Source organism: Xenopus tropicalis, chromosome 4, assembly GCF_000004195.4.
Source record: "Xenopus tropicalis strain Nigerian chromosome 4, UCB_Xtro_10.0, whole genome shotgun sequence".
Lineage (NCBI taxonomy): Eukaryota > Metazoa > Chordata > Amphibia > Anura > Pipidae > Xenopus > Xenopus tropicalis.
In genome coordinates, this window is record NC_030680.2 from 113,823,029 (window position 1) to 113,836,186 (window position 13,158).

Here is a 13,158-nt window from a genome sequence, read left to right on the forward strand (position 1 = left end):
ACCTCCATCAAAGAAAATAATTGTGTGTTAACATAAAGTCCAAACAAACCACCAAGAAAATGTTGTTGATCTCTAAAATAACATGAAAAATGTGTGATGAAATATCTTACTGACTCCAGTGATATCCATCCAAATAAAGTCATCCCTCTGCACATTATTCTTAAATCTATTTAAAAATTGTGTTTCCTAAGACAGGAATCCAATCTTAATACAATTGGTTGAAGACATTTACCCATCCCTCAATGGTAAAAAACTAGAATATTGCTACCCAGTATGTGTATTACAGACATGGAATTGTAATAAGAATTAGAATAATATTTGGCTGTCCAATTAAATGTACTTTGCACAAAATATGTGAAGGATAAACTAGCGGGATATGAGCAGAAACCGCGAAATAAGTAAGAACATAAAAAACTGTAACTTTCCCTTTTTTTTTTACATTCAGTTAATGTGTTCTCAGTCCACTGCAACACAGGTGGTCTTCATATATAACAATAATATGTAAGTAGCATGATTCAAACCTTAAGCCTTAATGCTCAACAAGTTATTGAAACTCACAAAAAACTTTATTTGACTCAAATTCTTTTGTTCACTGATTTTTGTTGAGCTGCCGACTCTGTGGGCTGAGGCAATATATATAAAAAATGTTATTCACACAACAGTCACAGCAGCTTGTAATAGTACAAGAAGGCCTAAAAATGTCCTTGGGTAGTTCCCCGTAAGGGTGGCACCTTTATTACAGAAATATAATTATTGTTATTACAGCAATGTTAACAGTGGACTGCAATGCATCAAAAAATAATATTGAATGTTTTAGCACACACCATTTTCAAATTACCTGTCTTCCCAAATATATGAAATGAAAAAAATAATGATCAGTGTATACTGTTGACTCCTTAATGATTTGTTTGTAGTGCAGCAGTCTGGCGATTCCAGCAGTATATGAAGATATTCCGATATAGTGCCATTTAGGTGAATGATGTGCCTTTGCAAAAGGTCTGCTACCTCTGTTAAACATAAAATACATACATTTCCTGTGAATTACCTGTTCCTTAATGATTACATATTATTGATACCTATTAATTCAAAATCAGTGTTAATTTAAACAAACTGCAAATAAAAAAATCTGCAGTTCAAAATACAGATGTGCACGCCATAAAAATGATTTCAGCAAACTTAAGAGATTCTCTCATGGTTTTTATGGCATATTTTATATTTCTAAATTACACTGTTTAAATAGTGATGAATTCACTCTACCATTTAAAATTTTATTCTTGAACCAACAAATGTATTTTTTTTTTTCGATATAATATTGGTGCGTAGGCGCCATCTTAGTGCATTGTGCCTGATTCTGAGCTTTCAGAAGGAGCCAGCGCTACACATTAGAACTGCTTTCAGGCAACCTATTGTTTCTCCTACTCCCATGTAACTGGAGGAGTCCCAATCTGGACTTAACTTACTATTGAGTGCTATTCTGATATCTACTGGGAGCTGCTATCTTGCTCCCTTCCCATTGTTCTGCTGATCATCTGCTGGGAGGGGGGTGATATCATTTCAACTTGCAGCTCAGCAGTAAAGTGTGACTTAAGTTTAGCAGGGCACAGGTCACATGGCTGTGGCACCCTGGGAAATGAAGATTATGGCTAGCCCCATCTGATATTTCAAAATTAAATATAAAAAAATCTGTTGCCTGTCAATGCAGCTACACATAGGAGCATATAGTAGCAAATCTGCTTTTCTCTACCTGCCTACAAAACACAGCTAGAGAGAAGGGGACTGTACTCCCAGTGTGTCCTCACCCTTACATTTACCTGGCTATAGTGAGAACACAATAATGTTGAGTGGGGTTATGATGCCTGGCAGGTCTGGATGGGGATTCAAAAAAAGCCCTGGCATGTCAAGTAAACAGAGGCCCAAACAGCCCCCCCACTGGCCCAATAAATAGTGACTGTCTATGGCATCTTACCGCAGCCCCTCTGGTATTTGCCAGAATCCACACCTGCCAGTCTGGGCCTGTCGCCAGGGTGGGAGATGGCCTTTCTGTACCTCATAGCTTTCAGGATATTGGGTTTCCAGATAAAACATCCCAGGCCAGTAATAAAGTAAGTGATCACTTCTGTTAGTTCCCAATGCAAACCATATGAGGGGATTAATAATTCGGAGAAAAATTTCCACACTGGAATAAATTGTTCCATTTTGGAAAACAAGATGTTAAATAAGTATGCTTCATTATTTTTTGTACATGTGGTACACAAGGCAGATAATTGTAAATAAGCCCATTAATTTATTCCTTCTGTACTGCTGTCTCCTATATTTGCTGTATTAAAAAAAAAAATCACAATGTCATGATGAATAAAATGTAAAGCACACCTATATTTGCTAAAGATCTTACCATTTAGAGAACTATGACCCCCAGCTTTCAGTGTCCACAGTATGCAGCACAAATTATACAGAAAGTCTGAACAAGCTTGGTTTAAATTAGGATACCTTGAACAAAGAAAAAAATGTGTAACTAAAGAATACTAAAGTGAAAATTCAGAAATTATGTTATGCATTCACTAAGGACATAATAAATAAATGCCTTTTCTGTGGGACTAATTTTTGTTTCCAGTGGTGCTTCATCTTTGCTAGAATGGGCTATACTGGGAGATCTTTCAGCTTGCCGTTTTCCTTTTAGAGTTTTAAAATCCTGTAATGTAGGGTTTGAATTTGCTCCACTAAACACTAAGGATGCCCATGTGGGGATATGGTTGTATACTTGTGCGTATGTGAGCCTTAGGGGCTGATTTACTAACCCACGAATCCGACCCGAATTGGAAAAGTTCCGCCTTGAAAACGAACATTTTGCGACTTTTTCGTATGTTTTGCGATTTTTTCGGATTCTGTACGAATTTTTCGTTACCAATACGATTTTTGCGTAAAAACGCGAGTTTTTCGTATCCATTACGAAAGTTGCGTAAAAAGTTGCGCATTTTTCGTAGCGTTAAAACTTCCGCGAAAAATGCGCAACTTTTCGCGTAAGTTTTAACGCTACGCAAAATGCGCAACTTTTTACGCAACTTTCGTAATGGATAGGAAAACTCGCGTTTTTACGCAAAAATCGTATTGGATCCGAAAAATTCGTAAAGAATCCGAAAAAATCGCAAAACATACGAAAAAATCGCAAAGTATCGATCATTACGAAAAAAACGCAATCGGACTCCATTCGACCCGTTCGTGGGTAAGTAAATCAGCCCCTTAGTGTTGCCAACTTTTCCGCTGGCTAAATTCAAACACAGGGGGCAGGGTAGCATTAGGAGTGTGGCACTGAAGTTAGGGGTGGGCATGAAGACTTCAGCGGCAGGCACGAAGATGTTGTGTGGGGTTATGGCACTAGGCAAAGTTATTGCATCACTTAGACCAAATTGGCTGAATTTCTGTTTTTTTAATGTTTTAAAGTTTTGAACTGAACAGTCCTAGGATGTTGAGTTTAAAATCGGATGAATGGAAACCCTAGTTCTCTCTATATTCTGCTTGAGAAGCAAGTCCAATTCTTTTAATAAAAGTATGAGATATGATACAGAAACCAGTTAGCCAGAAAGTTCAGAAATTTGCTTTTTTTCCAGTATTAATAAGAAATTAACTGTACTTGATGAAAACTATCAACCATGTTATTAGAAAAAAGCCACAGTGAATATTTTAATATTTAAAGGTTTTTATTTATTGGCTATATATTTGTGGGGTTTTACATGGCTAAAAACCGAACAGACAGTTAAGGCCTGAACCAAACTGTTTGGGTCAAAACCAAACAAGGGTCAAATCTAGTTACCCTGTGTGTGGTAGTCAGGTGTAACCTATTGATTTAGTAGCAAGTTGGCTCTGGGGCATTGGCAGAAAGAAACTACAGTCATTGTGAGGTATTTGTAGCGTGTTACAGTATAGTAGCCAAGATTCAGGCTGACTACCTGGTCAGAACACTATGGTGTGCTCTTTTTTCTGTGCAAAAGCAGGCAAATCCTACAGAGATATTTACCCATTTTAAACAGAAAAGCTGTCTCGGATTTATTCTTTAAACCAGTAACAGGTGTGGTAAATTATTTCAGCATAGTTTTATATATGTATTTTACTTTTTACTTCCTCTGAACTTCTCAGTATCTGCAGATGGCAATTTCCAACTTGCTTCATTATTTATGTTTAGCACCAGTTTTCTAAACATGGCACCCAGAGGCCGTCCCTGTCCCAGCCTCCTCCCTCCCCAGGATCACATCCTTTTAGCTCACACATGGAGGACTGGAGATAGGATGAGCAGAAAACCTCAGCGTGCCTGACACATACATGTCTTCCGTATTTGAACAAAGTCCAGGTGCGGCTGGGTGGCATGCCTCCCCTACATTGAACGCCCACCCTGCTTTAATGAATAATGTACAAGCTCTAATGAGCTTTTTACAAGGCTTTTAGGGCCGTGACAGGCGGGGAGATTAGTCGCCCACGACAAATCTCCCTTGTCGAGGGCGACTAATTTCCCCAAAATGCCATCCCACCGGTGAGAATGTAAATCGCTGGTGGGATCCCATACACGGTACCAAAATCGCAGAAGTTTCCTCTCAAGGCAACTTCGGCGGTCGGGGCGCCACGTATACCATCCCACCGCAGATTTACATTCTCGCTGGTGGGATGGCATATCGGGGAGATTACTCGCCCACGACAAGGGAGATTTGTCGCGGGCAACTAAACTCCCCGTGTGCCACAGCCCTTATGCTACAATTCTGGGAAAAACAGCTGCAACTGTTTGCCTCTAAAATTTGCAATTTAAGTGGGATTCACTTGAGTAAATAAGCCTTCAGGTACCAAACACACCAGTTAAGGAATGTCATACATGCAGTACTTCAGACTTTGTTGACACACCTTTTCCCTTATAAGAAAAATGATATAACTCACCTCTGCTCAAAATGATAAGTTGTCTTCATTTTAAAAGCTAGTCTAATAAATGAAACAGAAGCTGTAAAGAGAGATGGGATAACAGTAATTCAATCAATGGGTGAACACTAACTTTCATCCAGTGATAAATACATTTCTAAAAATCCCATAGGAATGAATAGAACATGGGTGAGTTTTTCTGTAGTGAGCTCTAATGTCACATTTTGATAAATCTGCCCCTTGGACTGATTTATTAATGTTTAGCATTTTTGCTTGGGGTCTTTTTCTGCAATAGCGTTTTTTTCACACTTTTTTTTAACAAAATAATAACATTACAATGTAAAACCTGCTTAAATTTTCTGCTAAATGCTAAATTCCCAACTCTAAAAATGAATCTGCCTCATACCCCCAAAATGTAATAAAATGCATTAAGTTTTCAAATATACAAATTTTTGCAGAAATACATGGGTATTCATTTGGTTTGACATAATGTACTGTTATATCTTAAATCTCAAATATACAAACAAGAAAGAATCTAGATGGGGACAGCTCACTGTACATACCTAGTTTCTCAGAAAATGCTTCCTTCATGGTAGGTGCAATTACAAATAAATCACTAAGTATACGGAAAAATGTCTCCATAGATTCTGAAATAAAAGCTCTTTCATAATACTTCTGCAAATGAACAGACAGAAAATAAAGTTTAGATTTGAATTACAGATGCAAACATAGTTAAAAATGATCAACTGGAAATGTTTTTCCTTATTTTGAGCAATAGCAGCTTTTTCTGTCACTTTTGCATTTTATTCCCATTGCATCAAAGACACAAGCACTTATTTCTAAATCACTGCTGTGTCCACTATGTAGAATACTGGGTGTAAGTCTGGTAAACATGACATAACTCCTGTGGTACATAATATAACATTTAGCATGCCAGCACTGTTGCAACTAATATAAGGTAAAATACTAACAATGAGTGTCACATACCAAGACAGTTGGGATGCACAGCTGATCACAAATCTTTAAAAGAAAGCAGGAAAATGTATCTAAAGTCTCTTCACTCTGAGAAGTTGGTGCTGTGAATGCATTTTCCTGAGTCAGTGGGTCACTTTGACAATCAAAAGCCAACCTTGGAAAAACAATGCATGCAGTTGTATATTTTTTACCTAGCAGCATATATAAAAGTTAGCAGCATGTCATAAAACAAGGTACAATACATTTTTGAAATCTATGGTGTAAAGAGCTGCTATGAAAAGAGGAACAAGTTTACCAGTACTGGATGATTATATGAAAAGCCATCCTTTCTTAACACCATCTTTTTTTCTTAGATTTGTTACACATTTTTTCTTAGTTTTGGTACACAAAGGGCTTATTTTACCAAGAGCAGACAAGGTGTTAATCCTTTTCAAACAATGCACCTGTTTGTAAATCTCATGCAAGTTGCATTAAAAGGTTGTGGGTATTTCCTACTAACAATATACATTGCAGTACAAATTGAGGGTGTGTAGACATCCAGTGCAAAGGGAGCCCTGAACATTATAGGATTCCCATTCATCCATAGCACTGCACAGCTTACACCTACACCACAAATAATAAGCACAAAAACTTATACAGGTAATTATACAGGTATGGGATCCATTATCCAGAAACCCGTTATCCAGATAGTTCTGAATTACAGAAAGGCCATATCCCATAGACTCCATTATAAGCAAATATTCCTAATTTTTTAAAATTATTTCCCTTTTCTCTGTACTTGTAAAACAGTGCATTGTACCTGATCCTAACTAGGATATAATAAATCCTTATTAGAGGCAAAAAAATCCTATTGGCTTTATTCAATATTTACAAGATTTTTTTAGCCGACAAAGTATGGGTCTAAATTACAGAAAGATCCCTTATCCAGAAAACCACATGTCCTGAGTATTCTGGATAACAGGTCCCATACCTGTATATGGAGTTTTTTCTTAATGCTAGCTCTACATTCACCCTTTGTAAATGAGACCAAAAATCTATTTTCAACTGCTTATAAAAATGTCAATTAAAAAGAAAGTAAACTCATCTATGATCCATGTGGGAATATGAAATGGCATTTTGTAATACTATGGGGACAACATATTTAGAAACACTCGGGTGTCTAGTTCACAAGGCTCAATGTGAACTACACCCACACAATCAGCTGTTAGTTAGAAGAAGAAATTATCACAGAAACAAATATTTTCAAGCCATTTATTTTTCAAAAATATGTCAAAATGCTAGAAAAAAATCTTGCAAACATTTTGCATTACCCAGACAACATAGTTCTGTATTAATATAGATAAAAATGGTGAAAAGATATAATGAGGTAACTTTATTTCTCTCAGCCATTAGTAGCAAAGTTTAAGCTCTACTGAACTGTAGCAGTACAAGGGTTAGGGCAAGGGCACACAAGGAAGATTGTTAGCCTGCAGATATGAGCAGACTGACAATCTGCCTGTACACTTATAAAATCTTTGTTGGCATGCAGAGAAATCTGAAATTTAATTAAGAGATATGTTTTTCTCCTCACTGAATTTAATTTGTCCCAAGTTGCCCAATATGAAACCAGCTTCAGTCTATTTTAAGTGATAATTGGTGCTTTTACAAGCAGAAGATTTCTGGCTGTACCTACAACTGCACTTATTTTATTGCACCTGATTTTAAAACTATACAAAATCACTCTGCATCCGAACTTAGCAAAAATAACCACACAGAATTGTGAAAAGCATGTGCTGGATTGGTTCCTGGGGTTACAAACTGACCTCTGGACTATCCACTGAGCTCAAAAAAAGGAAATGGTTTCTCATGCCAAAGCAGTACCTGGAAGTATCTGTGTGGACAGGGATAACTAAGTGCTATATTAAAAATTACAATTTCTTTAGTGTTTCTTACCTACAAGCATTGTGAAAACTCTGCAAACCAGTAGTCAGAAGGCGCCCGTGCTGTGTATTGATTCTAGTCTGATCCCTATTAGTTGGTTGACCCTAAATATAAAACAGAAAGATAAGGAAACTGTCAATCAGTCACAGTAACATTTCAAAACAGAGGATTTATTATGTTAGCCAGTAAAACTGTAGGAATGGTTTGTATCAGAAAAATATAAATTGGTATAAAACAGTAATCATGTTTATATTGTAAATGGAATGTGAGCAACTGTGGGTATCTTATGCAGAAAACTTACTGAAGGGGAACCTAAATCTAAAAGTCCATTTTGCACATTTAATTTTAAGAGTTAATGTTAATATCTCCATGTACCTAGAGGCCCAGTTTCATAGCACATCTAAATTACTGTCAGGCTAGAATGGCAGGGAACAGACCTAGTGGGACCCTAAGGTAAGCATGAGGCAGCATAACATAGTTATATAGGGCTGTAGCAAGTGGGTAACTGCATATAAAATAAATAGGCAAACTAAGATGATGTCCATGGCTTTAGTTATGTTAAAGGATAATACTATAAAATAATTCATGTGTATTAACTCAAACATTTTTACACCTCCTGCAAACATTTTGAAGAGGCAGATATAAAAATTTGAAAAGTAGTGATTTCAGGTTTTCTCAGAAAATCGCCAGAAGACACACAAACCAAGCCAACACAGCCAAGAAGTGCCACACTTTTTCTGTAATTTCAGTTTTGTAGTGGAGAAAAACTATAATTACTAGCACTGACTTCACTGAATGCTTTCATGGAAAGCTGTAAAGTTGTGGTCTGTGTTGAGATCCTAGCATGCAAATAATTTTGCCACAAGAATTTTTCTTCCGTAAATGTATACATGTCTGGGTCAAGATGGGAAGGCAGAAAAAATATTTCATTTGCAATTCAGATTGTAACATGTAATATGTTATTTTTAAGCACAGTGCTTTATTTTGATGCACCAATTTATTAAGGAATATTTATTTTGTTCTTGGAAAAATGTTGCTGCTGAAACACTTTTCCTTGGTAATCCTTATCTCTGTGATTGATTGAATGCAGTTTGTCTGGTGATCTTATTATTGCACTATTAACACCTAAAATGTTTATGTATAAATGTAAAATTTATGAACTGAAGAAAATACAGGTTGTTTGGCCATTTTTCAAAACCATGCAAAAACCAATTATTACGGGGCAGGTTTATAAAAATGTGAGTTTATAACTTAATACATAAAAACTCACCCACTTTCTATTCATTCATATGGGATTTTTAGAAGTGTATTTATCAAGGGGTGAAAGTTAGAACTCACCATTTAATAAATACACTTCTAAAAATACCATACGAATGAACAGAAAGTGGGTGAGTTTTTATGTATTAAGCTCTAAACTCACATTTTGATAAATTTGTCCCTAAGTGTTCTAATTTTGTTTTCAGCATGTTGGTCAGTAAAGAAGTGAAAGGAAAGGTGTATCATGCTGTACTCTTTGTGCTTTGCCTGTTTTGCTGATGGGGACATCTTTAGTTACTTCTGAGATGGTCATATTAATTTCCTTAACATGCATTGGAGCAGGCAGTTAAAAGACAGAGTGGGAAGGCAGGCTAAGCATCAATGTTACTGTCATAATAAAAATTTAAGCAAACACCAGTTTCCAAAATAATCCACATGCTGGTTTCTAGAACATAACATAGATCAAAAATTATGACAAGTTCTATTACATTGTTTCCTTATATATGCGGTATAACTTTAGATAATTCCTTTTAAAATGCTGCCCATTCAGCCTCCATTTCCCTGTGTGCTAGTTGCTGCATAATTTGGAGAACTATGGCTTATGTTGCCATGGAAACCAAAATCTTAGGTGTATATCACGCTGTGTAAAAAGCAGAGTAAAACATTACTGGTGATTTTGCTCATAGCTACTTGCTGATTGGTTGCCCTGAGCAACATCACTGGTAATGCTTCACTCCACTTTTTACACAGCATGATCGATATACCCCTAAGTCTCCATTGGTTAGTTTGATTAGGAAGGGGAAAGGAGCTAGCAAAATGTGAGAATCAGCATACATCTGCTTGGTTTTATAGCAAAAAAGGGAGTGGTTGCATGAAAACTGTGAAGCAGAGAAAAGCTCTATGACACAGAAACTATTTGTAACATAGGACCCTATATGCAATGCAATGGCCAAAATGCTGTTTTTTTTTTCTTGACTTTCCTTGTCCTTTAATCAACATGAGATTGCAACTTTATATTTTTAATTTTGTGGTCTTTTTTGTCATGACTCTATTAATATGCATGCTGTAGCAAAAAGTGGACTCCTTAAAATGGCCTGTTTGGGTCTGGCTCTTTAGACCATCTATATGCCATTTACTCAGTAAAAATAGTAAGTTTGACAGCTCTGCTCAAATGTATACACTTTTTCAGTCAACATTAAAACTCCACTTACTAATTTCTTCTTAACCATAGGAAGAGGCAGATCAGCACAACGGTGAAGGATCTTACTGACCAAGTTTTGCAATTCCCCATACTGCACTGGGATGCTTAAGTGATCCTTTCTTTAGATGTAAAGACGAAAAACAATTAACTATTTAGGCATTTTCTTGTCTTAGGTATACTGTACTATACTGAAATTTAAGTTGAGTGTAGACATTTGTTCTTACCCATTGGCCAATTGTTGTTTATAACTGTCCCCGATTTTAGTATGTAGAATATATGTGTGCAAATAACACATGTCTTTCCCTATATTCCCTTACATATTACATTTGCAAATAATCTAAAATAATCTATAATGGTAATGGTTAATGGTATGAATATGTTTACCAGCACCCAGGCAAAATGGCATGTTTGATCAGTGATATGCAATGGTGCTTGAACATTTTTGAACCCTTTATTTTTAAAATTTTCTATATTTTTATCATCTAATTATCAAACAAGTCCTAAAAGTAGATGATGATAACCTAGCAAAATGAATAAACAAAAATTATTATATTGGTCATATATTTATGAAAAAATATGGTCCACTAACATATCTGTGTGTGGCAAAAGCAAGTGAATCATATTATTATCATAGTATTTGGTGACCCGCTTGTGCAGCAATAACTGCAACTTAATGTTTGTGGTAACTGTTGATCAGTCTTGCACATCAACTAGCAGGAAATTTAGCCCATACCTCTAGACAGACCGGCAGCAGCTCAGCTCTTGGATGTTGGTGGGTTTTCTCACATGAACTGCTTTAGGTCTTTTCACAACATTTTAATTGGACCTTGTATTGGACATTCCAGAACAGTCATCTAATTCTTCTTAGCAGATTCTTTGGTAGAACGGTTGAATGACTTGTGGGTTTAGGTCTTGCTGCAAGACCACTGTCTCTTGAGATCCAGTTCATGGACAGATGTCTTGACATTTTTCTTTAAAATTATTGTTCCATCAGTGATGGCAACCATCCAGGCTCAGATGCAGCAAAAAAGGCCCAAACCAGAAGAATCTCACCACATTTCACAGATGGGATAAGGTTTTTTTTTTTAGTGTTTTTCTTTCTCCAAATGTTATTTAAGATTTCATCCATCCACAAAACCCTCTTCCAATATCCTTCTGGTTTGTCCACATGATCTTTAGCAAACGGTCAGCAATATTTTTGGGGGAGAGCAGTGGCTTTCTCCTTGCATCACTGCTGTTCAGTGTTCTCCTGATAGAGGACTCCTGAATATCAACATTTGCTAAATTGAGACTGGCTGTCAGTCTGAAGTTACCCTGGGTTCATTTGCAACCTCTCACAGTCTTTAATTTCCTCCATTTCTACACAATCTCTCTGAATGTTGATTGATGGAGTCAAAACTCTTTAGATATACCTTTTCCAGCTTTATGGGCATCGACCACACTTTTTCTGAGGTCTATAGACACCTCCTTTGTTTGAGCCACAATACACATCCACAAATGTGTTGTATGTGTGATGGGGCTTTGCTGGATCCCCCTTCTTTAAGGGAGAAAGAAAAGCATTTTGGCATATTACTGCGAATAGATTAGCCACATTAGTGCCACCTAGAATGCTATATTTACCATACCAGAGTAGACAGCCCTAAAAACTCCCTCTGTTTTTTTAAGATAGCAGCTGCCATTTTGGCTTGGTCTCCTTAGCATCCTGCTGCAGTTCAAGCCGTTGGTAACTCAGATCACACATTCTGATGGGATAGGGGGGAGCAGGAGAAGGAGGGTGAAGAGGAAGGGAGGAGAGAGCTGCGCAGACTTGTGCCCCAAACCTGAAGAAGTCCTAAAAAAGAGGAAGTCTGATACTGAAGAACATTTACATAAAAGAAGGCAAGAAATCCTGTGTTTCTCTTGATAGTGCTGCATTTCTGTGAGAGCTTATGGCTGTATTTACATAGACCTTTCTGATAAAATTTACTTAGTTTTAACCTTCACTTGTCCTTTAAATAAAACAGGGTTTCTCACTCACACCTGATTGTCACCTTCAAATTATATGATAATCCTAAGGATTCACTTACTTTTGCGACACACATATGTTATTGGATGATATTTTTTCAATAAATACATGACCAAATATAATCATTCTTGTTTATGTGTTTAACTAGGTCTTACTAGTACTTTTGAGAACCACTGTATCTGTATGTATATTTGTTTGTATCTGTTGTACACCATTAACCTGAGAAACGCAGATGCTGATCTGTTGGCTTTTATTGCAACCTCAAGAACGGGGCAATTCACTGCCTCTTGGAGCACATCTGTGGTTAATCTGAAAATCCCTGGATTAGTAAAAAGGTTGATTTGCACTGGCTGCCTGTAATAGATGCAAAGGAATATTTTTTTTTTACCTTTACTGTTTTAAGTTGCTGAATGATTCTTCTGTGCTGTAATGTCCTATGAACAATTACTCAGAAATGCTGCTAATATGCCCATACTGTATTGTGTATGTATGTATAACTTTATTTATAAAGCGCCACTTATGTACACAGCGCTGTACAGTAGAATACATTAATATAAACAGGGGTATTAAAATAGATAAATACAGGTATAGGACCTGTTATCCAGAATGCTCGGGACCAAGGGTATTCCGGATAAGGGGTCTTTCTGTAATTTGGATCTCCATACCTTAAGTCTACTAAAAAATCAATAAAACATTAATTAAACCCAATAGGATTGTTTTGCATCCAATAAGGATCATTTATATATTTGTTTGGATCAATTACAAGATACTGTTTTATTATTACAGAGAAAAAGGAAATCAGTTTTAAAATTCTGAATTATTTGGTTAAAATGGAGTCTATGGGAGACGGCCTTTCCGTAATTCGGAGCTTTCTGGATAACAGGTTTCCGGATAAGGGGTCCGA

At 36.6% G+C, this 13,158-nt stretch overlaps 1 protein-coding gene across 1 annotated transcript in view; it reads right to left on the minus strand.

The window, feature by feature from the left end:
• Positions 1-13,158, minus strand: part of mei1 (meiotic double-stranded break formation protein 1) — a 47,917-nt gene that overhangs the window by 21,420 nt on the left and 13,339 nt on the right. Inside the window, exons 10-17 of the mRNA XM_031901340.1 lie at positions 12,474-12,608; positions 10,260-10,368; positions 7,804-7,895; positions 5,884-6,025; positions 5,460-5,571; positions 4,918-4,978; positions 2,288-2,487; positions 839-1,007 (exon numbers count right to left, since the gene is read on the minus strand). Coding sequence (XP_031757200.1) covers positions 839-1,007; positions 2,288-2,487; positions 4,918-4,978; positions 5,460-5,571; positions 5,884-6,025; positions 7,804-7,895; positions 10,260-10,368; positions 12,474-12,608 — 1,020 coding nt within the window. The remainder of the gene's footprint in view (positions 1-838; positions 1,008-2,287; positions 2,488-4,917; positions 4,979-5,459; positions 5,572-5,883; positions 6,026-7,803; positions 7,896-10,259; positions 10,369-12,473; positions 12,609-13,158) is intronic.